Source organism: Lactuca serriola, chromosome 4 (assembly GCF_051521515.1).
Source record: "Lactuca serriola cultivar US96UC23 chromosome 4, Lser_US96UC23_V15, whole genome shotgun sequence".
In the NCBI taxonomy this organism is placed as follows: domain Eukaryota; kingdom Viridiplantae; phylum Streptophyta; class Magnoliopsida; order Asterales; family Asteraceae; genus Lactuca; species Lactuca serriola.
In genome coordinates this window covers 268,724,609-268,750,670 of record NC_136411.1, presented here as the reverse complement: position 1 = coordinate 268,750,670, position 26,062 = coordinate 268,724,609, and the positions used below count along the sequence as shown (strand labels likewise).

At 37.8% G+C, this 26,062-nt stretch overlaps 1 protein-coding gene across 3 annotated transcripts; it reads left to right on the top strand.

Moving 5' to 3' along the window:
• On the top strand, positions 1–26,062 carry AGL12 (AGAMOUS-like 12). Of its 3 annotated transcripts, none has more exons than XM_079037816.1 (7): positions 1–355; positions 2,223–2,301; positions 3,536–3,597; positions 3,769–3,868; positions 10,731–10,772; positions 25,347–25,388; positions 25,748–26,062. In XM_079037816.1, the coding sequence occupies exons 1-7, from the start codon at positions 174–176 to the stop codon at positions 25,838–25,840; spliced, it is 600 nt and encodes a 199-aa protein (XP_078893942.1). In that variant the 5' UTR covers positions 1–173; the 3' UTR covers positions 25,841–26,062. The 3 variants fall into 3 exon arrangements, with proteins under 3 accessions (XP_078893942.1, XP_078893943.1, XP_078893941.1); XM_079037815.1 differs by having other exon boundaries at positions 2–355; positions 2,220–2,301; XM_079037817.1 differs by lacking the exon at positions 10,731–10,772 and having other exon boundaries at positions 2,220–2,301.

Here is a 26,062-nt window from a genome sequence, read left to right as displayed (position 1 = left end):
ACGCAATGGATTAATGTGTGTTAAGCTAAGCTAGAGACGACAAGAGAAGAATTGCAACAACCTCGAAGCTAGTTCAAACTAGTGGGAGGTTGTCTGCATAAACTTTGCAGACTTCAAAAAATTTCTTCAATTTTTTTTAGATAAAAACCTGATTAATTCCAACAACAATTGATATGGCAAGAGGTAAGGTACAGATGAGGAGGATCGAGAACCCAGTTCATAGGCAGGTGACCTTCTGCAAGCGCCGTTCGGGGCTTCTCAAGAAGGCTAAAGAGCTTTCTGTTTTATGTGATGCTGAAATCGGTCTCATCATTTTCTCGTCCCATGGCAAACTCTATGAGCTTGCCACCAACGGGTATGCACACATATACATGTAAATGCATATAATTTTTTTTTTTTTTTTAAATGACAAATATAATAAACTAGAAACTAGGTGAATGCATAATATATGTAAAGTTGTGTAATGTTAAGTAACATATCTATATCAGTAAGAACATTAAAAGAAGTTAATTATGATGGCATAATAAATGAGTTCCATCATTTCTATATAAGAAATATTCTATTATATATACAAGATCATGTCAGTGGAAAATAAATAAATGAAGCACTAACTAGTCGATTTATAAAAAGTTAAGATAATGGACATAAATTATATATGTACATAACACTTTAATTAATTATTGCTATAGTTTACACACTTTGTACTTTTATAACTTATATAATTACTTATTGATGTGCGTTCTACACGTGTACATAAGTCGGTTTTTTTTTTTTTTTTTTTTTTTTTTTTTTTTTTTTTTTTTTTATCTTACATGTCCCTCTACCTATAAACACCTTACAATATGAATGTATATGTAAATGTATAACTATATATTCTGTGATTCTAAAAAATTATATATATATATATATATATATATATATATATATATATATATATATATATATATATATATATATATATATATATATATATATATATCTTGAATATTGAATTAAAATAAATTGTATTTACAATTCTTTCAATTGTTATAAAAGTTACTTATTAGCGGTGTTGCAAAATTTACATAGGCGGTCGCTTAGGTGTTTAACGGTTTTTTACTGTCTATGATTAATGATAGTCGGTCGAGTTAGGCGGAGTTAGTTCTGGGTGGCTCTAGATAGTCCTAGGCGGCCATAGGCAACCTAGCCGGTAAAAAAGTTAGACACTCAAAATTTAAAAAAAAAAAAAAATCTCTGATTAGTCAAATTTATGATATTATGTGACTAAATTATGATGATTGATGACTAAAACCGTTAAAAAAACTCTCAATTAGTTTAAAAGTTATTATATATAATGATTTAGTTATATTTACGACTAAATATGCCAAAATTTTATGGTTTTTTACTTTATTTATAATATAGGTAATATTCAATTTTTAAATAATAAATTCTATTATAATTAAGGGTCTCTGTGTAGGTACCTATTAATCTCCGTTTAAACGGATTAGTCCCTTAACCCAGTCGACCGCATCCACCGCTTAATGACTTTTACACCTTGCTTATTAGTATACAAAAAATAATTTTAGTTAACTAATATATATTTTATAACTCAACATTTATTTTCTATAGGTTTTTACTTTTTAGTATACAAAAATTAATTTTAGTTAACTAAGATTAATTTCTTTCGGTTGTTTCTTTATTTTTGTTTTTCAGTTTGTCAACTATATTAGTATTCAAAAAACCACAGGTACAAAATTAATAAAATTTTCGTAATAAAAAATTCAAAATTACCAATTAATTATTTTAAATAAGTTATTAATTAAGAGATATTTTCTTAGTTATATAAAATTTCCATTATTGATTTAAATAAATGTGTGACTTTATAATGCGTACTGATTTCTTTTAATTTTTATTGTAATTTTATAAATTTAATATAATTAGAATGAAAAAATTTAAAATTTAAAATAAAAAGTCAATAAATTGATAAATGATATGACATTAAATATCATGACCGATAAAATGAAATATGGCATATAAAATTAAATAAATAAGAAGTAAAAAATAAAAATTATTTTTTTATTAAAATAGAGAAATATCATTTTTTTTTAAGATCACCGTACGTTAATTTACAATTCAATTATTCTATAAATTATCATTCAAAGCAAAGGACCAATATTGCTCCCTTTTAGTCAGTGTCGACTTCCTTGTGCTTATCATATTTTGTGTATTTGTGATTAAAGAAGCATGCAGGGACTTTTAGAGAAGTATATGAAATCTGCCCGTTGCTCAGTGGAGAAACAAGCTGATGAAAATAATGTTCTGGTCTCTCTCTCTCTTTCTCTCTCTCTCACACACACAGTATATATACAGCTTGTTTTAAGAATCAGATGCTTCATTAGTCAAGGAGAATATCTGGAAAAATATGTCTACTCAAGATAAAGTAACTTTCATACTTTTCGACATTAGAGAGCATCTTCTATTATCTTTTTAAATAAATGTCTTGACTATTTCCTTACACGCAGCACGTACGCATGCATTAGCTAATTACACGTTGTATATTTCGATTGGCTTAAAAGTTTTACTTCATTGGATTAAGCTTAAGAAGTAAAAGAGTTTCTTTTTCACAAAATAGGTTGTTTAGGCACATAAATAAATAAATAATGTTTATTTTGTACTTTATCTTGAATATACGTTTTTGTAGACATAAAGAAAGTAAGTAAAGTTAACTCTACGGAGTTTGTTTAATTCCTTTCTGTTCATATCATTTCTAGCACATGTAATTTCCCAACATTGTTAAAATTATTCTTGACAAAATTTAAATGAAAATATATAATTAAGATAGTTTTCCCCTTGGGGAAATAATTAAGCTTATAGAAAGAATTGGTGTGCCACCAAATTCCACTAGGCTATGCGGTGCGTCTTTTACCACATACTGCGGTATACTGCAATATGCGGTAAACACCGCATCGAGGGGTAAAAAAGAAATGTGGTAAAGGTGGTCTGTGGTATTGATTTGCCGCACAGGAAAAAAAATGTATTCCTTCAGATGTTGTAATTCATGCATAAATATGTCTACTATGGTGAGTTTGGTAAGGTGTGATATGACTTCCGTCACTTTTGTGGGATATGGTAAAAATTGATGTGATATTTAAAAAATATGGTGATTGGTGAGTGTGGTATAACCTCCACCAGCGAAAACAAAGTAGACGAAAAAAATAAAAGAGACCGGAAATTAATTAATTAGCCGAAAACAAAAAAGGAAAATTATGCAAACACTAAGTACAAAGAAAGAAATCGTATATCAATATTTTATCCATATTTTACATATTTTTTTATTTCATGTTAATTATGACAACATATGACAAAAACTATTAATCATGTTTTATTTTATTTTTGTTACAACAGCTTTGCTAAATGATATGATAGTATATTATATGGATCACAAAAATAATTTTTATCTTGTTAGATTGTCTATAGTTCATCGCTAAACTAATTACTACTATATATCACATTCTGTTACATTTTTGTAATTGATGTTATGAATTTTGGAATTTAGGAGTCGAAAATGGAGGTCAGCATGCTGAAAAATGAGATTGACGTACTTCAGAAAGGCCTCAGGTATCATCCATTTTAAATAATGGCATATTTAACACTCATGATTCACCATCGTTAATTTTCTCTAATTTCATGTTTTAATACAAATAAGGGTGTAGCATATTTAACACTCATGATTCACCATCGTTAAGTATTATTACTATTAATTTAAATTTTAAATTTTTGTTTCGGTAGGTATATGTTTGAAGGTGGTGCTGGAAAAATGAGTTTGGATGAACTTCGAATACTTGAAAACAACCTTGAAGTCTGGATGTATCACATACGCTCAGCAAAGGTAAGGTTTGATGTGTTTATTCTGTTGAATTATTATATTTTTAAAACACCATATATATTAAAGAAGAGCTCTAACTAGAGAAAACAAGAATTACATTTTTTGGAGGGCTCCTCAACAAATCTAACAATTTAATATTGAACTTTTTACATTTAGAGCTAATCTACATAATTAAAAAGACAGAAATGTAACATCATTAAAGAGCAACTTGATGCATCTTTTTTTTTTTTTTCTGAAGACATGTCATTTCTTAACCTCCACGTGCACCAGAACATGGCACATATGGCGCTGTCAAAAGCCATTTGAAAGTGGGTTGAATCCTTCCACATGTCCAATCTCCCTAATAAATCGCCATAGTTTTGAATTCTTGAAAGCTTTACATCCCACCATTTGCTTAGTTTTACTCCAAACCATTTTTATAGACCCAAAGTCAAATAGTAAATGATCTCAAGCATAAATTACAGAAAATGTTATCCATGTCTATACCTATTTTATCAAGGTTATCTTTACGTCTATACCTATTTTATCGACGTTATCTTTTGTACGAATGCGATTAAGACTTATTCTCCACCTAAGAATATTAGCCTTACACACCATCCACTTATTCCGCTTAGCACATGCATTGTTGTTATGTAGAATTTACATATCACTAGAAGACATTAACGAAACAAACGTAAAGTTTCCTTCCCCTTCTAGGCTCCATCTCCAAATATTTTTCTTTGACAGATCTAACTCCGCATCATTAACTTGGTCTATAAGATTATGAAGTTCCTCTATTTCGGCCACGTCTCCAATTTGTTTCTTCCAGTTCCATCTCCGCAGTCAATTCACAAAGCATTCAACAACCTTGTATTTTATACGCCTTTCAAGATTGAACAATATAGGAAAATAGTCTTTTATACTTCTTTCCCCACACTCTCCAACCCATTTCCGAGCTTGACATTAGAGAACCTGAAAAAATCAATGCTTTTATCTCTTAAATTAAAAACTGATCGAACAATAAATTTCCATGTGCATTCACGTGTTGTATGGATTTTATTTTCAGTAAGAAGCCATATTCACCATGAATGCACCTAATGACTTTACACCAAAGTGCCTCTTTATCCAACTTAAATCTCCAAATTCAATTTACCACCAATGTTCTATTTAGCGCATAGAGACTACCTACACCGAGCCCACGATTATCCTTATCTACCATTGCTTTTTCCCATCGAACTCTTAGGATTTCCTTTTTCAAACTTCTCCACAATTGGTACCATGAGCTTTTTCTCACCATATTATCTACAACCGGTATGCCCAAAAACATATTAGGGAAGACAACGACTCTACGATTAAAACACATCACCGTTTGCTAGATCTACTTCTAGGGCATTACCTCCGACTCCATTGAGTTTGATTTAAAAATGTTGATCCTTAAACCTAAGGTCAAATGAAACATTCTAGGAAGACAGATTATTTCAAACATATTTGTATGACCCAAAGGCCAAACGAATATAGCATCGTAGACATAAAATATGCGAGAAGTATAACACCCGTCCCCACCAACGTTTATATCATCCAACTATCATTCCTTTTAGCGATCGTAAGAGCAACATTTAAACTTTACATTGCAATGAAAAATATAAAGTGTGAGAGCGGGTTTCCATGTCTAATGCCTCATTTAGACATAAACTCTTCCGTAGGTGATCTATTGACGAGAACCAAAGTAGTAGAGGATTTGTGGCATGCTTTAATCCAAATTCTCCATCTTCTCCTAAACCCCATCAAATTTAACAAGTGTCTGTGAACTTTTTGACGGACCCCATAGATGGAAGATCCACACTCAGACCAACTAACATTTTGGTTTTTGGATGGGTAGAAGGGAATCACGCTTGTGTGGATCTTACTGGGGTCTCCCTTCTCGTTGGTTTGAGGAACTTGGGTTTCACAGCAGGACATGCTGCTTTGAAAGTCATCGCGTGCAAAGTGGCAAAGCATGAGGATGCATGAACTGAAAATCAACATGTGTTTATACCTTTCGCATTTGATATCTTTGGTTTTCTCGCACTAGAGGTGGTGAAACTCATCAACATATTCCAACGGGTCACGCATACTAATGTTATATCACTTAGACCCACAGATGTTGTTTGCATAAAAACTAGTTTTGCCTTCCACCGATATGTATTGACTTTTTATCCATATTTATGGATATTTTCCTATATATGGCCCTTAGTATTCCTAGTCCAGTCAGTCGTAAGTCTTTTCAATATTCACTTTGAACGCCATCATCTCATTCTTCTTCCTTTTAGTCCAAGCAATTAGTTCATTAATGATTAAGGAGCCATCAAGAATCTACCCACCCATCATGAATGCATTTTGCTCTTTACTTATCACTTTACGCACAACTAACTGTAGCTTATTTGCTAATGATTTTGAAATTATTTTGTACACCACTCCAACTAGGCTTATAGGCTAAAACTCATCAACTTTAGATGGATTTTTTTGTAATGTCCCATTTTCACAACAAAAAATTTTCATTTTTATTAAGGTAAAATCTCACAGTTATAAGATCCCTGTTAACCAACTCTCTAAGTAATGCATAACCATAAGTAACTAGATGTGAGATAGACACCTGAACAAATGATCATACTCTAGAGCCACAACCAAACAAGGAATAGACAAGAAAGCCTAGATCAAGAGTCCCCAATCTGTCCTACATAACTACATACAGTCCCTAGGGCATCCCTCTACTAAATGATAACCAAAATTAGTGGGCCGACATTTGTGTTTTCGACCCACAGGTATAGTAAGGGGAAACTCACCTGAATCGAAGAACCCAAAAACACTATGACACACTCCCTTTCAGTGTTGGTTGCTCCCACGAACATACTAGCACCAAAACTTGGTAAAATGTTAATCAATGACCCAAATACTTAAGTTTGACCCTATGTCAAACTGGTCAAAATTCAATGGTCAATTTGGTCAAAGTAAACGCCACGTTGTGGCCTTCCTTGGCCACGCTATGGGGACACAAGGTCAAACAGTCAACATGCAGGACATCGCCATGTCGTGGCCCTCCTTGGCACATGACAATGCCAAAACAAGAAAATCGTGGCTTTAAACTTCGACACGTCGTGACTACCCTTCATCACATCGTGGCCACTGGTAAAATGCCATTTCTCTCATTAAGAGCTTAATCCTTTTAGATTAAAGCTCATACCTTCAGATCTACTCTTCCATACTTGGATAAAGTTTCAAAGTATCTATAAGGGCTCCATTCCAAGGCTAGATCTAGCATTCAAAGTCCATTAAGTCCTTAATAAATGTATAACTTGAACATGGGCCCAAAATACACCAAGTATGGTCCTTTTTCTTAATCAAAAAAAGTCCAGGGACCTAAGAAAGCCACCACAAGTTCTAGAGTTCTTCAAACTCCAAGAACATCCATGAAAGGGACAAAAACCACCCATATATGACCTAGAGCTTTAATCTAGAAGAAAAGGTGTCAAGGTATAAACTTTATACCTTCAACAACTTAGAAAACTGAAGAGAATGTTGGATTCAAACTTGCTTCTTGTTCCCTTGCTCCCTTGTGAACTTCCCTCTTCTAAGGCACTACAAAAAATCCAATAACAAGGCTCAAAATCAAGGAAATGGACTCTCAAGCATGCATGAAGGCTACGGTTTCGAGATAGGGATGTAGAGGCTGAAGAAGATAACCTAGAAAGAGATTTAAGGTGTTTATATATGAGGGAAACCTTAAAAATCCTAGATTTGAGCTACAGCGGCTGCCACGACGTGGCCACTTTATGCCACGTCGTGACATCTCAAAAACACACATTTCATTGAATATCATGCCACGTCGTGGGAATCCATGCCCCACGTCGTGGCAGAGGGTTTTCTCTAAAAACCTTATTTTGATTCCTTAAGTATTGGCCAACCTTTTTTCAGAAACGAGTGTCACATCTGTCACCTTAGGGATTAATGAAATAAACAACACATTACATCCTCTTGGGATGTATTTGGAGACTTGAAACTCCTTAACAACTTCGATTACTTCCTCTCCTTTGATTTCTGAGATTTTTTGGAAAAATTCAATTATGTAACCGTCAGGACCCGACCACTTATTTAACCAACATTCCCAAACATCGACCTCTAGTTCATACTCCACAAAACGTAGCTTCTAACATACCCATATCTTCATCAGATATACTCTTGAAACCTTCACGAGATTGGTACGACTTGTCTCCATGTTGTTTTTGGAATATTTTTTAAAATACTCTAAAGATTCTTTTTTAATAACACTCGAATCCATCTTCCATTCACCCTCGGATAGGATTCCATTAATACCTTTTCTCTTCCTCCTTTGCTTAAAATAGAATAGAAGAGCTTAGAATTATCATCACCGTGTAAATTCCAATTAAACTTCAATTCTTTGGTCGGTCAAAACTGTCTTTTTCCTCCATTTCTAAAAGATGTTTCGGAACATGGAACCTTTCCTCAATATAAGCTTCCGAAACCACACACCCATCTATTTTTTAATCTATGTCATTATTATTTTTTTCATATGCTTTACTTTTAGCCTTTTTTTGGTCCTCATTTTCTCCTTCACCCCATATTTTATTTTGTCTTTCAACATTTAAAGATTCTTTTGAAGCTTAGGAATTCCGAAACTTTTTGAACGAGTGCAAATTTGATCCAATCCTTTGTAACCATCTAAATATCAATATTTTGCATCCACGAATGGGATAATGACTTAAAAGAGTAATATATTTTTTTGATTTGTACATATTTAGTCAGTGACTTTTTTTTCATCTACATTTACCCCTTCAACTTGTTGAACTGTACACATTCAGTCCTTATGACCGGTTACTTCAGGTTAGCCGAGAAAATGACTTAATAGGGTAATATATTTCTCATTTTGTACACATTTACTACTAAATATTTTTGTGCACATTTAGTCCTTAATATTTTTTGTTTCAAAATAAGTCATTTTTGTGTTTTTACTCATTCAGTACTCATGAATGATTTCTTTTTGTTTTTCTCACGACATCTTACGTGGGACAATCATTGATGAAGTGTGTGCGGCTGTTGATGTTTATGTGTAACATCTCATTTTAACAACAAAAAATTTTCATTTTTAAATAAGGAAAAACTCCCTAATTATAAATCCATTATTAAGCAAAAACGTTTATTCCAAAATTTATCAAAAATCAGAGTAATATAAGAAACTCGTAATCCTCAATACTATTGATGAGTGTGTACAGTCATGTCTTCGCTTTCCCATGATCAACAATAGAACCTGAAAACATAAACAACTGGGTAAGCACAAAGTTTAGTGAGTTTCCCCCAAAATACCCGATACAACAAACATATTATCATGCATAACAGACCCACACTCATCAGATTGGAATACCTTGACCCAATCAGTCATCCGACTGGAATGCCAACACACAACATGTTCAATCAATCACCGGACTGGAATACCCAGGGTTTGTCGGTATGCCGCCTTAACCCAACCGTTCTTCTCGAGCCTCCGTACCTACAACTTACAGCCGATCCGCACCAGGTATCTTGGCCTACAACATATAGCAGGACCACCTCAAACTTTCTCGCCACCATATGGCTATCCCACTTAAGATGTTATGAGAAAAACCGAAAGAAATCATTTATAAGTGTTGAATGAGTACAAAAACAAAAATGACTTATTTTGCAACAAAAAAAAAATATTATGGACTAAATGTGTACAAAAATATTAAGGACTAAACGTGTACAAACTGAAAAATATATTACCCTATCAAGTCATTTTTGCCGGCTAACCTGAAGTAGCCAGTCATAAGGATTAAATGTGTACAGTTTAACAAATTAAAGGGGTAAATATGGACGAAAAAAAGTCGATAACTAAATGTGTACAAATCAAAAAAATATATTACACTTTTAAGTCATTATCCCTCCACGAATTCAACAACTTAAAAGGTAACGGACGAAAGTCAATCTCTATTTCTTTAAGATTTGATCAGGTTATGTTTGGAATGGCTTTTTAGGCAAAAACAAGAACCACACATTTACCCAATAGTCATGAAAATTCAAATTGACAAGAAACCTGTCCAACCTACAAATCTTAGAGCGTCAAAATAAGACTACATTAAAGAAATGGTCCTTATGTTTGTATGATTATTTTATTTGAAGCTAAAACTTTTCTTTTTCCAACTAATTTCTCATGTGGTTCTATTTTGTAAAGGAGAGGGTCAATATATTTAAATCACCTATATGAAACGTCTAAATTACCCTTTGTTTTCATTTTTATATATATGTGTAATTTAAAGAAATCTCTCTCTCTCAATTAAGAACATAGAGATTACCTTAAATACCAAATTGTTAAAATAAATAAATAAAAAGACTAATCTAGACATTTTACATTAGTAATGTAGCCACAAGAATGGGACAATATCCATAACAAAATAGAACAACAAGGCTTCATAGTTAGAAAAAGAAGGTGGAATTGGAGTGAAAAGAAGGTGGAATTGGAGTGAAATAATCATAGAAATATACCAATCATTTTTGAAATTTAGTCTTAAATTAATGTAAGTATTTTGCTCACAACTTCACAACTTTACAATCACTTCGAGCTATACAATCTATTTATGCATGTTTTTAATCTTACAATCTCTAAGATCCAAGAATCTAAATCTTTTTACATTTTTTTATCACTTGAGTACTATCTTGCGATAAAAATCATAAAAAACAACCGAGAAAGCATGTAAAGTAGTTTGGAAATACTAAATGGAGTATGAACATGCAATTCAATCAGGTGTGCCTACCATAGGTAACTACTTTAGCTGAATATTTTTTAAATTTAATGTCATTCAAACATTTTTCTACACAGATGGACATCATGGCTCAAGAAATCCAGCTGTTGAAAAATAAGGTACGAAATTTTACGAACGTGTTTATGTCTTATTACTTGATCTCCGATTGTCAAACTAGGCCAAATATCTCATCAAATTAAATCTATACCAATTTGTTATGACCTTCCATTGCGTCTCTCAAATAAACCCCTACATTGAAATTTATGAATTAAAAAATCACGTAGAGCAAATAATATTAACATCATGAGCAAGGAGCATCGTCACTCATATCTTATTTAAAAAAGGAGCATTATATTCATCATGAATGACATGTTTCCATTATGGGTTAGACAACGCAACCTTTTATGCAAGTGTATATTACAGTAGGACAACTAAATGGACGAGTGGGTTTAAAAGTAATACATTTATTTATGATTTTCTTACTATCATGCAAATTTATCAACATAAATCCTTTATTTTATATAAGAAATGATATAACATTATTCGTTGCTATGATAGTACATCAACGTTCATTTCTGTTGTTTTCTTTTAGTTTTAGATCATGGTTTATCCATTAGTAATTAGGAATGATTAGAGATGTGTTTGATCAAAACTACGATACCATGCACAAGTAGCTTCTTTTTATATATATATATATATATATATATATATATATATATATATATATATATATATATATATATATATATATATATATATATATATATATATATATATATATATATATATAAAGTTTTCCATGCAAAAATACAATCTTGTTGATAAACTAAGTGTGATTTAGTTAATAAAGGCTATAAAACTCCGCCAAATGTCTCATCAAAATCTAAACCGATCTATTATGACCTTCCATTGCGTCTCTATAAACCCATACAATGACATTTATGAGTAAAAAAAATGAAAGAGAGCAAATAATATTCACATCACGAGCAAGAGCATCATCTCTCATGTCTTATTTTCAGAAAGAGCATTATATTCATCATGCATGGTGTGTTTGTCGTAAATTAGAACTAATAGACACGCAAGGAAACTGAAATATAATATTGAGAATTATATGTCGATTAGTTGCGAATAATAAAACCAATTATTATTAATTTGATTACCAAGTTTCATCCAGAAACCAGATCAATCCTTCTTGATTAGATCTGATTTTAAGAAATGTAGAAGAAAAGTGTCATGTTATTGGACGAAAGTAAATGTGAGAAAAACCAACATGTTGACGGCTAATCTTGATCTTAAAGAACGATACGGATTGGACTCCTGTCCTTCAAGTTTTTTACTTCTTTCTATTGACCGTAAGAAACAGAGTAAAACCCGAGGATTTAATGCAGACTTATCAGTTTTCCAGCAGCATTGGAAAACGATAAACGCAAAGTGAATACTCGGAAAGTTAGAAGAAATCGCCAAGAGAGAGAGAGAGAGCTTTAAAATTTGTGTGTCGCATACGGCTCCTAGGAAGTTGTATTTATAGGTATCGAAACACTTGAAGGAAATAAAGGGCCCTCATAGGTCAGACCCTAGAAACCCTAGGGTGACGACTTGCTCTCTAAGCATGCCGTCTATTGAGCCTTCTGGAACATTCAGTCACTTTATCCATGAAGTCAACGATGGTCAACCGTTTGACCGGATCGGTCAAACCGACTTGACATGAACTCGTCAAAAATAAAAGCTTCTCAGCTCCCAGTGACCGATACGCCGTGCCAAGTGCCAAGTGCGCGTAAATCACGCCATTAAGTGCACTCGCAGCGTCGGCTAGTGCTAGGCTAGGCTAGGTGTGCGTGTGTGGGCTTGGCCCATTCCTTTGATCCATTAAAGCCTTTGAAGGCCTATCAAGGGAAAAACCTTATAAACCCACTAAATGTTTCTTTCCCTACTAACGTGAGATAAAGGAAACTTGCTAACTTGCAATATTTCCTCTATAATTTCTAATAATCCCCCACCAAGTTGGAAAGTTTCCTTCCACTTAGACACATGATGTCACTTGGGTGTCACGAAGATTAAACCTTAGTTTAATGAGAACAAACAAGAAAAGACCAATTTCATGGTATCCTTATAGGTTTAAACCATGAACCGTGTGATCTCTCTGGTTTACCCCCACACATAATATGTTGTCTTTGCGTTCTCCCTAAGAGCTAATATGGCCATGCGCTATAAATCCTTTTCATGAACCTTTAGAAGATAAACCACTAATCTTCACTCGAGGCGACACAACCTCTAGGTCATATAGGTGAAGTTTTACAACATCTTCGTTGCTTAGATGTCTCTAAAACTTTGTTAAGAGTCGCAACTCAACCTAATTCTCAGTAACGATGTACTGTCCTACCTCACATGGATCTATCATTAATGATAGTACCTTCTATTATTAGTGATTTCATTGTCACCCTCTACACTTGAGAATTAGGAGCACTAATGTCATGTCGAGTTTCCATCACTAAGCGATGCTCTTGTGGTTTTAGACCCATGGCTCTCATGGTAAATGTAACCAAATCTCTCGTCATAGGTTTGGTAAGCAGATCTGCTAAGTTCCTACTTGTCTTGACATAGAAAAATTTGATGGTACCACTTTCAATTAGTTGTCTCACAAAATTGTTTCTTAGACCTACATGTCTCGACTTCCCATTATATATTGCATTATATCTTTAGACATGATCGCCTCACTGTCACAGTACGTGGGTATAGAGGGAATTGGAATATCCCATAGACAGGTATCCATGAGTAGATCTTGGATCTACTTTGCCTCTTTGACTTTTACTGCTAAGGAAATTAGCTATGTTCCCATTTTTGAGTGAGAAATGCATGTTTGTTTCTTTCTCTGCCAAGAAATAGCACCCCAAATATAGTACAACTTCAACCAATTGTTGATTTTGAATCACTAGTGTGATCTATCCACCTAGCATTGAAATAACCTTCTATTATTATATTAGATGACGAATAAGTCAACTCAAAAGTACTTGTCCTTTCCAGGTATCCCAATACTATACCCATTGCCTTCTAGTGCTCCGTCCCTGGATTGACAGTATACTAAACCAGTTTGCTTATAGCGAATGTGATGTTTGGTCGAGTTCAATGTGTAGCATACATCATGCTCCCAACTGCACTTACATATTCTAGTTGAGCCACTGCTCGGCCAAAATTCACGTTTAGTTTCACATTTGACTCAAAAGGAGTGTTGAATTCCTTAATATTCAAATGTTGAAGCATTATTAGAATTTTCTCTATATGATGTGGTTGACTTAGAGAAATCTGATTTCCTGTCTTTTTCACCTTGATAACAAGTATTGTATTGACTTCTCCAAGATCTTTCATCTTAAAGTTCGAGGATAGGTACTTCTCCGTCTCAAGAATACCTTCTAGGTGAGTTGCAATGATCAACATATCATCAACACACACACATATAACAACTATATATTTAGAAGTGCATTTGGAATAAATACACATGTTAGTACTATTATGTTGAAATCTAAAAGCAGTCACAGTGGTGTCAAATCTCTCATGCCACTATTTGGAAGCTCGTTTCAATCCATAAAAGGACTAAATAAGTCTACACAATTTATTTTCCTATCCAGGTATCACGAAACTTTCAGGTTGCTCCAAGTAAATTTCCTCCTTGAGATAACCATTTAGAAAGGCTATCTTTATATCCATTTGATGAATGTAAAATTCTTTCAAAGTTGATATTTCTATCAGTGTTCTAATAGAATTAATCCTAGCAATTGGGCATATGTATCGAAATAATCGATCCCATCTCGTTGTCTATAGCCCTTAACAGCTAATATTGCTTTAGAGGCAGATATGGATTCATGTGGATGGTATTTTCTCTTGAATATCCATTTGGATCCTATGGGTCTCCTCTCTTTGGGTAGATTAGCTAACTCCAAAGTTCCATTACCCATAATTGAATCCATTTCATCATTGATGGCTTTGTTCCACAAAGGAGCATGTCTAGACGTTATGGTTTCAGTAAAGGTCTTAGGATCATCATCCATGTTAATGACAAAGATATCCTCTCTTGTCACTTTCTTTTTTGTTCCTTCAACCAACTAAGAATAGAAGTCATCTAAAAAAACTTTCTCTATTCTAGCCCGAGTACTTCTTCGTGGTTCCACTACAGTAGGAGGAGGTGGGAGTATTTCTCATGAAGTACTTGTAGATGTTGTATTATCGGAGTTATCACCATCTCTAGAAAACTTGTATTCGAAGAATTCCATATATTTGGATTCTACAACAACACCAAATTCGTCATCCAATAATATTTAAGATTTGTTGTGCTGAGCATATCCAATGAACACACTCTTCATCACTCAAGCTCCCGATTTCGATCTCTTAGGATCAGGTGTCCGATAATAAGCCACACATCCCCACACTTTTAAATAGTCTAGGTTAGGCTTTCTACCTTTCCACAACTCATAAGGGCTTGTAGGAATCACACGACTAATGATCCTATTATGTAGATAACAAGTAGTTAATAGTGCTCCCCCCACATATTCTTTTGTTGACATGATTAGTTCAACATGCAATTGACTATCTCACAAAGGGTTCTATTCTTTCTTTCAGCCAAACCATTATGTTGGGGATTATATGGTGAAGTTCTCTCATGTTTGATTCCATTTTATTTGTAAAATGTGTCAAACTTTTGGTTGAAATATTCTCCACCTCTGTCCGAGTGAAGAATTTTGATTCGTCTTTCAAGTTGATTTTCAACTCCAACCGTATACAGTTTAAATGCATCAAAAGCTTCATCTTTTGATCTCAGCAGATAAACATGTAGATATTGATTGGAGTCATCATAGAATGTGATAAATACCTTTTTCCTCCTCAAGTAAGTATTCCATTTAACTCACATATATCATAATGAATCAACTCAAGTAATGATTTATTTCTCTTAACTGATGGAAATGATTTCTTTGTAAACTTTGATTTTACACAAGTTTCACATTTTTCAAAATCTATTGTGTCACATTTTAAGATTCCTCTAGTTTGCAATTTTTTTTCAATGGTTTTAACATTAGTGTGTGCTAAACGTTTATGCCATAAAGAAATTGAACAAACAAAGTAACCAGAAAAGTTCATGTCATTCACATTAGCAATCATTCCATTAGTTACATCATTCATACTAACAAAAGACACATTTTCAACAATAAAATCACCACTTTCAACACTTAGCGTACTCGCACTACCCTCATCACTAAGGGAAAGACGATACATTCCTGAATAGTTCTTTGCCCTCCTAACATACCTTCTAGTCTTACTGATCACAATTCTTCCTTTCTTAAGCTCCATCTTGAACCCACCTTTGTCAAACTTATTTGTAGAAACCAACCCCTTTGATATATTAAGAACATGAAGAACATCTCGAAGGGTAACCCATTCACCACATGTGAATTTCAAACGTACATCGCCTCTCCATTAAACTTCAACTCTATGACCATCTAAATAGACTATAATCATCTATGGTGGTGTTGGATGGTAAATGCGGAAGCTCTCTCGTTACCCACAAACATACACGGTGGCTCTAGTGTTTACAAGACATCCTTGAGAACAGATTGCTTGGGTAAGGGAAGAGATCATGAAAATCTCTCCAAGTTTTAAACTTGCCACAATATCAGTCACTTGCTTGACTGCATGCGCTACCGGTCTTGATTTGAGATCTTTACATTCTCTTGCATAGTGCCCAATCTCTCCGCAGACATAGTAAGGTCTGACCCTATTTGGCTGTGAGTTAGGATTATGATGACCCGGATTCATGAAGATTTGTTTCATGGGTCCGAAGTCCTTCTTGTTTTGTCCCCCAGACTTCGCCTAATGACCAGAACCCCCAACTGATACATGGTACACAATCGATCTGACATTACCACGCTTGTCCCTGATGCGAGTTTCCTCTTTAATCGAAGCTGTTTCGTCAGATCATCCAAGGAGTAGTCCTCAGATTTGTGCATCATTCTCTTAGAGAAGTATTTCCACAAAAGTTGAAAATTTTCAATCATGACACCAACCTAAAAGAGTTCTGGTATATAGATGGAGAGCGCGTTCAGCTTGTTGACTATGACTTGGAGTTCATGCACTTGCTCCATGATAGGTTTATCATCAGCCATTTCAAACTCTAGCTACTTAGACATAAACTCTAGCCAATCAGACAGTGATTTCTTGATGTGACCCACACATAGTTTCTTAGACTCTCTACATAGAGCCCTTTGCTTTCCCAGATCAAATATGACCGTTGGATCCATATTTTTTCCCACCTCGGGAATTGGATCAGCAAGATTTGGGGTCACTTTTCGGTCCAAAACATAGGCGAGCTTCAACACTTGAAGCATGGACTTGACCTTGTCGAACCAGCGGGTGGAGTTCTGACCATCGAATCGGTCAAGCTTGGCAAACTCTTGGTTCATGTAGTGGAGACTAGAAGTTGGGTTTTGGGTGTCCATTTGTCGATTATTTATAAACATAAATTATAAAAACATTAGATGCATGTGTGGACCTTACAGGGGTGTCCCCTCTTGTGGGCTTGAAGGTCGGGGATATTACGACAGGACATGCTACATTAAAAGCTGTTAGGTGCTAGGTCACCAAACATGAGAAATCATGTATGGAAAATCAACACGTGTTCATACCATTTGCATTTGATACATTTGGTATCCTTTTTCGAGTGAAGTGGAGTTTCTTAATAGAGTACAACAAATCTTGCATAACAATGTTATATCCCCTAGATCTATGGATGTAGTCTTCAAAAGAATTTGCTTTATCATACAAAAAGGCTTAGTGGCACAACTTGCTGCCCGTTTTCCTTCTCGTTCGCTGAATGATGATAACTAATATTTATTAGCAAATGAATGTATTCTGATTTTAATGTTAAAAAAACCCTTTAATATTGTTTTAATCAGAGATTAATAAAAATACAAGGAAACCAACAAATAATGTTGAGAATTATATGTTGATTAGTTGTGAATAATAAAACCAATTATTATTTCTCTAATTACCAAGTTTCGTCCATATGCCAAATCAATCCTTCTCGATTAGATCTGATTATAAGAAAGGTAGAAGAAGAGTGTCATATTATTGGACAAAAGTAAATGCGATACAGAAAGGTAAAGCTGACATGCTAACGGCTGATGTTGATATCAGAGAACTACACAAATTGGACTCATGTTCTTAAAGATTTTTACTTCACTTCTATTGTTTGTACGCATCATAGTAAATCCTTGGGATTTAATGCAAATTTATAAATTTTCAAACAACATTGGAATACGATAAACACAATTGTAACACCGTAAATTTTCAAACAAAATTTTCATTTCAAAATATAGTATTTCCATTCAAAACAAGGCATAAACATTTCAAGTGTCATGTCAAAATACTAATCATCTAAATCCCAAGATCACAAAGCATCTTTCAGTGTGTACAGATCACGCCGGCGCCTTCCCACGGTCCTCGCTAGTACCTGAAACACATACATAACAACTGTAAGCATAAATGCTTAGTGAGTTCCCTAATATACAACTTACGCACATACGCCTTTCCAGGCCCTGACCTTCCGGTTCATGTGTCTCAGGGGACTTCCGTCCCTGCTGGGTAAACCTTCCGGTCCTACCCACGCCGACCTTCCGGTCCACAACACAACGCCTTCCGGCCCATAACATAATCGCCTTCCGGCCCATAACATAATGCCTTCCGGCCCATAACATAATGCCTTCCGGCCCACATAACATACATAGCACGTATAAAAATTAGCTTATCACATATAGCACATATATCTCATATCATATCCGACCTTCCGGTCACACAGTCAAACCCTTCCGGGTACAGTATAGTGAGAAGACTCACCTCGTGAATGTCGAAAGCTAGCAAATCCTGAAGTCACTCGTACTCGATCCACCGAGCTACAATCTCCCTATGTCATCATACATCTCTTATTAACACTTTTATCTTCTAAGTTTGACTATCCCTAAGAGGTCAAACATAGGTTAACTCTGGTCAACGGTCAACGGTCAACTTGACCTGACTCGGCGAGTGCTAGGGCGACTCGGCGAGTCTAGACGTCCTCACCAATTCTTTAAGATTCCCTTTCTACTCGTCGAGTATCCTCCTTGACTCGACGAGTTTCTCCTGGAAGAATCGCGGGGCCACCCCGACTCAACTCGCCGAGTCTGAAGAACAACTCGACGAGTCCCAGTTAATCTTCAAGCTACTCGCCGAGTCTGTTCATCGGACTCGGCGAGTCCATGCCATGCAACCGCTCAAACTGCTTTCTAAGGTCAGAACTGCTCCGACCATTCATAGGTCTGGCCTTCCTAGACTGATTCATCACGTAAGGTCCTCATTTCGGTGCTCATAATACACCCCACGACTCATAATTTACATTTTGACCTAAGGCATAAGGATTCCAATCCAAAACCTCCATTGATTCACGAAATGCTCAGGCATGGGACATTCTGGACTTCCAAAGATCCCAATACAGGGTTCCAATCGTTTGGGGGACTAAGGTAACACTCAATCTAGCCACAAAAGGGTTCAATAAACCCTAAATCCATATACACATCAACATAGAAGGATGCAACTCGAAATATTACCTGAATAACGTGCTCTCTGTGTCCCCAATCCTCAGAACGTGGCTTCCCTTGTTTTTCCCTTAACCAAGCCTCCTCTTCCTTGCAAAACAACACTTCCAAAATCAACAATGGTCTTCTACCTTGCTCCAGATGCTCACAATCGAATTAGGGTTTCTCTCAGAGGACTAGGGTGAACAATGACGGCCATAAGGTCCCTCATATACGTCCCAAACCTGGACGGTTAGGGTTTTCGCTAAACAGCGCAGACTCGCCGAGTCCATATCCGGACTCGTCGAGTCCAATCGTGAACCCGCGACCAGATCCGCGATCCTACTCGGCGAGTCTAGGCTCCAACTCGCCGAGTCCCCTCTTAAAACACTCAAAATCATAAATATAACAATACCTGAAATTCCGGGCTGTTACAACTCTCCCCCACTAGGACTAGACTTCGCTCTCGAAGTCTCACTCTGAAAATAGCTCCGGATGCTGCTCCCGCATCTCACGCTCCGGCTCCCAAGTCATTTCCGATCCCTTCCGGTGTTGCCACTGAACCAACACCAGAGGTACCTCCTTGTTCCTCAGAACCTTGATCTTCCGATCCCTGATGGCCACTGGTCTCTCGGCATAATTCAGGCTCGCATCCACCTGAATATCCTCTAATGGAACCACTGCCGACTCGTCGGCTATACACTTCCTCAATTGCAACACATGAAAAGTGTCGTGGATCTGCCCCAACTCTGCTGGCAACTCCAAACGATAGGCTACCCGGCCTATCCTCGCAATCACACGAAATGGCCCAATATACCGGGGTCCCAACTTGCCCCTCTTCCTGAATCGAATCACTCCTTTCCAAGGAGAGACCTTCAGGAGAACGAAGTCGCCGACTTGAAACTCAAGCTCGGATCGACGTCTGTCTGCATAACTCTTCTGTCGACTCTGGGCGGTCAATAACCTCTGTCTAACCTGCTGAATCTGCTCTGTCGTCTGAAGCATGATCTCTGTACTGCCCATCACTCTCTGCCCCACCTCTCCCCAGCAAATGGGAGTCTGACACCTCCTACCATACAACATCTCAAAGGGTGGCATACCAATGCTCGAATGATGGCTGTTGTTGTAGGAAAACTCTGCCAAGGGTAAATACGCATCCCAGCTACCCCCGAAATCTAACACACATGCTCGAAGCATGTCCTCCAGCGTCTGAATCGTTCGCTCGCTCTGACCGTCTGTCTGGGGATGGTATGCGGTACTAAAATGTAATTTAGTACCCAGCTCCTCATGGAATTTCTTCCAGAATCTGGAAGTGAAGCGCACATCACGGTCTGAAACAATCGAGATTGGCACCCCATGCCGAGATACCACTTCTCTCACATATATCTCCGCCAACTTCTCCGCTGAAGAACTCTCACTGATGGCAAGGAAGTGAGCGCTCTTCGTCAACCTATCCACAATCACCCAAATTGCATCGACTCCTCTGGCAGTCCTCGGCAATTTGGTGATGAAATCCATGGTGATCTGTTCCCACTTCCATTCGGGAACCTCCAATGGCTGCAACTTGCCATGCGGTCTCTGGTGCTCGGCCTTAACCCTACGGCAGGTCAAGCACCTCTCCACGAACCATGCGACGTTCCTCTTCATACAGGGCCACCAATACTCTTTCCTCAAATCCAAATACATCTTCGTAGCCCCAGGATGGATCCAGAATTTCGATCGATGAGCCTCTTCCATCAAAGTAATACGCATACCACCCACGAATGGTACCCAAATCCGACCCTGAAACATCATAAGCCCTCGTTCATCCGTAACGAACTCTGAAACCAAACCGACAACCCGCTCTCTCTTCTGCATCTCTGGTCGCACAGCCTCGGCCTGTGCCCCACGAATAGCATCCAATATTGGAGCTATTACAGTCAATCTCAAACATACATCTCGCAGTGGAGTGCTCTCCGCCCTGCGGCTCAATGCATCGGCTACCACATTAGCCTTGCCTGGGTGGTACAAGATCTCACAATCATAATCCTTGACCACATCCAACCACCTCCTCTGACGCATATTTAGGTTGGGTTGATCCATCAAATACTTCAAGCTCTTATGGTCCGTGTATATCGTACATCGAACCCCATACAAGTAGTGACGCCAGATCTTGAGAGCGAACACTACTGCCCCCAACTCTAAATCATGCGTGGGATATCTCACCTCATGAGGCTTCAGCTGCCTCGACGCATAAGCTATCACATGACCCCTCTGCATCAACACTGCACCCAGCCCCGAAATCGATGCATTGCAATATACTACAAAATCCTCCATCCCTTCCGGGAGAGCTAATACCGGAGCTTCGCGCAACCTTTGGCGAAGTGTCTCAAAGGAGGTCTGCTGCTCGGGTCCCCATGAGAATGCAACCCCCTTTCGGGTCAATCTAGTGAGTGGCACTGCAACTTTGGAGAAGTCCTTAATGAATCTCCGATAATACCCTGCCAATCCAAGGAAACTCCTGATCTCAGAAGGTGACTTCGGCACCTCCCAACTCATCACTGCCTCAACCTTGGCCGGATCGACCAATATCCCTTCCTGATTAACAACATGTCCTAGGAATTGGACCTCCCGCAACCAGAAGTCATACTTGGAGAACTTTGCATAAAGCTTCTCCGATCTCAAAACCCCAAGGACCTCCCTCAAATGTTCTTCATGCTGCTCTCTAGATCTCGAATACACTAGAATATCGTCGATAAATACAATCACTGACCGATCCAACATCGGCCTGCATACCCTGTTCATGAGATCCATGAACACAGCCAGGGCATTGGTGAGCCCAAAAGGCATCACCACAAACTCATAATGCCCATATCGCGTCCTAAACGCTGTCTTCTGGACGTCCTCATCCTGCACTCTCACCTGATGGTACCCCGACCTCAGATCGATCTTGGAAAACCAAGATGCTCCCTGCAACTAATCGAATAAATCATCGATCCTCGGTAATGGGTAACGGTTCTTGACCGTCAACTTGTTCAACTCCCGGTAATCAATGCACATCCGGTGTGAACCATCCTTCTTCTTGACGAACAGAATAGGTGCTCCCCACGGCGAGCTGCTCGGCGGGATGAATCCCTTCCCCAGCAACTCCTGAAGCTGCGAGGACAACTCTTGCATCTCTGGAGGTGCAAGATGATAAGGCACCTTAGCGATAGGCGCGGCCTCCAGAACCATATCGATACCAAACTCTACTTGCCTCACAGGAGGTACTCCCGGCAGCTCCTCGGGGAACACATCTGGAAACTCACGCACCACTGGGACCTCCTCAACTGATCGGTCTCTCGGAAACCTCCCGCGTATCCATCACATACGCCACAAAACCCTTACAGCTCTGCTGTAGACACTGCCTCGCCCTAGCGGCCGAACAAAAAGCTGATCCTGAACGGGTACCCTCGCCGTACACTGAAAGAACTCCCCCGCTAGGTTCTTGTATAGTCACCAGCTGACGCTCACAGTCGATGACAACGCCGAATCGGCTCAACCAGTCAATGCCCATAATGACACAGACATCACCCATCGCAATAGGAATCAGGTCAATCGGAAACTCCACCCCGAAAATCTCTAACACACATCCCCGGAGAATCTTCGTGGCACAAATCACTCTCTCGTCAGCTATAGAAACTCTCAGAGGCCGACTCAACGACTCACGACTAACGCTGATATGCTGACTAAAAGCTAAGGATACAAAGGACCTACTCGCACCCGAGTCAAATAACACTAAAGCAGGCACAGAGTTCACAAGGAAAGTACCTACGCATATCATAACATAAGCATAACATCTTGACATCAAAATAAATACATGAAATACAGCATACCTGCCACAACATCGGGCGCAGCGCGGACCTCTTCCGCAGTCAGCTGAAAGGCTCTCCCACGAGCCCTCGGGGCCTCGGCCTTCACCGGTCGAGTCGAAGTAGCTCTGGCAGTAGGTGCAGATCCCTGAAGAAGCTGAGGGCACTCGGCCTTCCGATGGCCTATCTGGTTGCAATGAAAGCAAACCGTAAACCCCTTGGGGCACTCCCTAGCAATGTGCCCCTCCTTGCCACACTTGTAGCAAGCACCAGATCGACATGCCCCATCATGACCCTTGCCGCACTTTCCGCAAGTGCGGCCCTTCAGACCTCCCGTCCTCGAATCGGCGGACTTAGTCCGCTTGGCTGCCGGCTGAGACTGAGCCGGCCGCCGGTCCACCCGCTGAGACTCGGCCTCCTCCCTGGCCTGGGTCTCCAACTCAATCTCGCGCTTCCTGGCATTCGCCTGAAGCTCAGCAAAGGTATGATAGGTGGAGTTTGACACAAACTCCCGGATATCCCTCCTCAAAACACCCAAGTACCGGCTCATCCGAGCCTGCTCTGTGGACACCAGCTCGGGGCAGAACATCGCCCTCTCATGAAACTTCCGCGTGATCACCGCGACCGAATCAATACCCTGCTTGAGGGTCAAGAACTCCTGAACCAATCGTTCCCTCTCCACCGGGGGAACGTACTCGTCTCTGAACATAGAGGTAAACCCCTCCCATGTCACTGCTGAAATCTCTGCCAAAGTGAAGTTCGCCGTCACGAACTTCCACCAATCCTTCGCTCCCAGACGGAGCTGGTTCAAAGCGAACCGTACCCTCAGATGCTCCGGACATGAACAAGTGTAGAAGCACCCCTCAATATCAGCGATCCACCTCATCGCAGCAATCGGATCCTGCGTCCCATCAAACTCAGGTGGCTTCGTGTTGCTGAACTCCCGAAACAGCAACGAGTCACCCCCCTGTGGCCTGGCAGCGGCCACAGCTGCGGTAGCTGCAGCGGCTGCAGCCTAAGTCAATGCGGCGTACCGCTCCTCAAAAGTCTCCATCAAGGTGGTCTTAATAGACCCAAACATCTCCGGAATCTCAGCCCGGATCGCTGCAGCCACCTCCTCATGAATCATCTGACGAATCTCCTCGTCACTCACACCGCTCGTACTCGCTCCGTGGCGTGGTCTAACCATGATGTCTCTGAAGTACAACATAAAACTATCAGAGACTCCATCGAGTGTAATTGCACTCGATAACGCAACCCTACTCAGTCTCCGATATCCAGGGATTCTTACTTGGGTCTCCCACTGACCCGGTGTCTTCGGTAGTACGGGCCCAATACTACCGACCACACCGCATCAGCATTCATCCCAAATCTTCCTCCCCAAACCCCGGATAGTGAGTACTCTACCTCTGATATGCACTATCTATCTGCACGCTATCAAAGCATCTCATATCGGCAATTCTCCCTAGACTAAGGCATCACAAATCAGGCCACTCTAGTCCTATCATGAATACCTAGTCTTCTAGCATGCATAACAATTCATATCATAACTTATCTCATAACATAACATTGTAAGGTATTTTGGAGATCTTGACCGTTCGGGCGCTGACTGATCGTACACACTGCTTCTTTCTTGTTTACCACAAAATCATTTATAAAAGTTTATGCCTTTATTTTAAAAGTTTTCCTCAAATCCTCGGTTTGACTAGTGGGCATAATAGTAATACATTTCTTGTGATTCTGTTAATATCTTCTTCAAATGTATCTACAAAATCAATGCTTACATTTAATTTATTTTCTTTAAACATGTTATAGAGTTCTTCGTTGGTATGATAGCATGCTTCAATCTAGAGGAAGTTTAGTTTTACGAACACACAAATTAAATAAAACATAATGATTTAAAAGAGAACAATGAGAATTAAACTATAGCCTCCATGGTAAAATATGAAGAAATGGGATTTATATGATGAATTTTATAATTTATAGTTTAAGAATTCCAGTTAGGTCTTATAAATGGAACACATATATCTCTACATATTAATAATTTATAATTACATTTTTTCTAATTGAGTTGAAGAATGCTTCTTCAAGGTCCTAATACATGAACTCAATCAAATATTTTTTTTACTTAGAGAAAACACTCGTAACGCTTATCAACTTTAAGTATAACGTGCTACTTTTTATGCAAAACTTAAGGACCATGAAAACATAATTCTTATTGATGCTCTTTTTGGACATATATCTGAATCTCAATTCATTTACTGTACTCCAGGAAGGAATACTAAAAGCAGCAAATAAGTGCCTCCAAGAGCAGGTAATAAATTGTTTAAATGGATTTATAGTTTTATAGTAATGACTTATAGAGATACAACTTTATATAAATAAATTAAAACTTTTGTTATTAAATTTATTGCATTATATTTTTAAAAGGGTTAATTTCATAAATAGGTAATAAACTATATTGTATCACAAAATGACATATATTTAAAATGTTAAACAACCGAAATTATGTGTTCACAAATTCCAATATTTGAATTGTATTTTGTAATAAAGTTAAATAGTCTGTTACCTATTTATGGCATTTTTAAAATAATGATGTTTAAGAAAAACAATCAGTTCATTACTTATTCATGACATCAACCCTTGTTAAAATGTGTTATTAACAAACTACAGATGGAGATGCAATATGGTGCTGTAACCACTGACCAGACAATGGCTAACATACCGTATTCACTAACAATTCAAAATGAAATATATCAGTACTAATAAAAGACAATAAACTAGAAGCTTTAACAAAGGTTTTCTTGTAAAATTCACAGACTAGCCATGCAACAACATATAATGGTTGCTTAATAAATGAATTTATCGACTTATGGTATGTAACACTTTGTTGAATGCTTAGCTTTGATATTTCTTCATTCGATATGTATTCTATGGTATGTATAACTTTCTTGACTATTTATATTTTAATCGGTTTGTTGTAGTTTA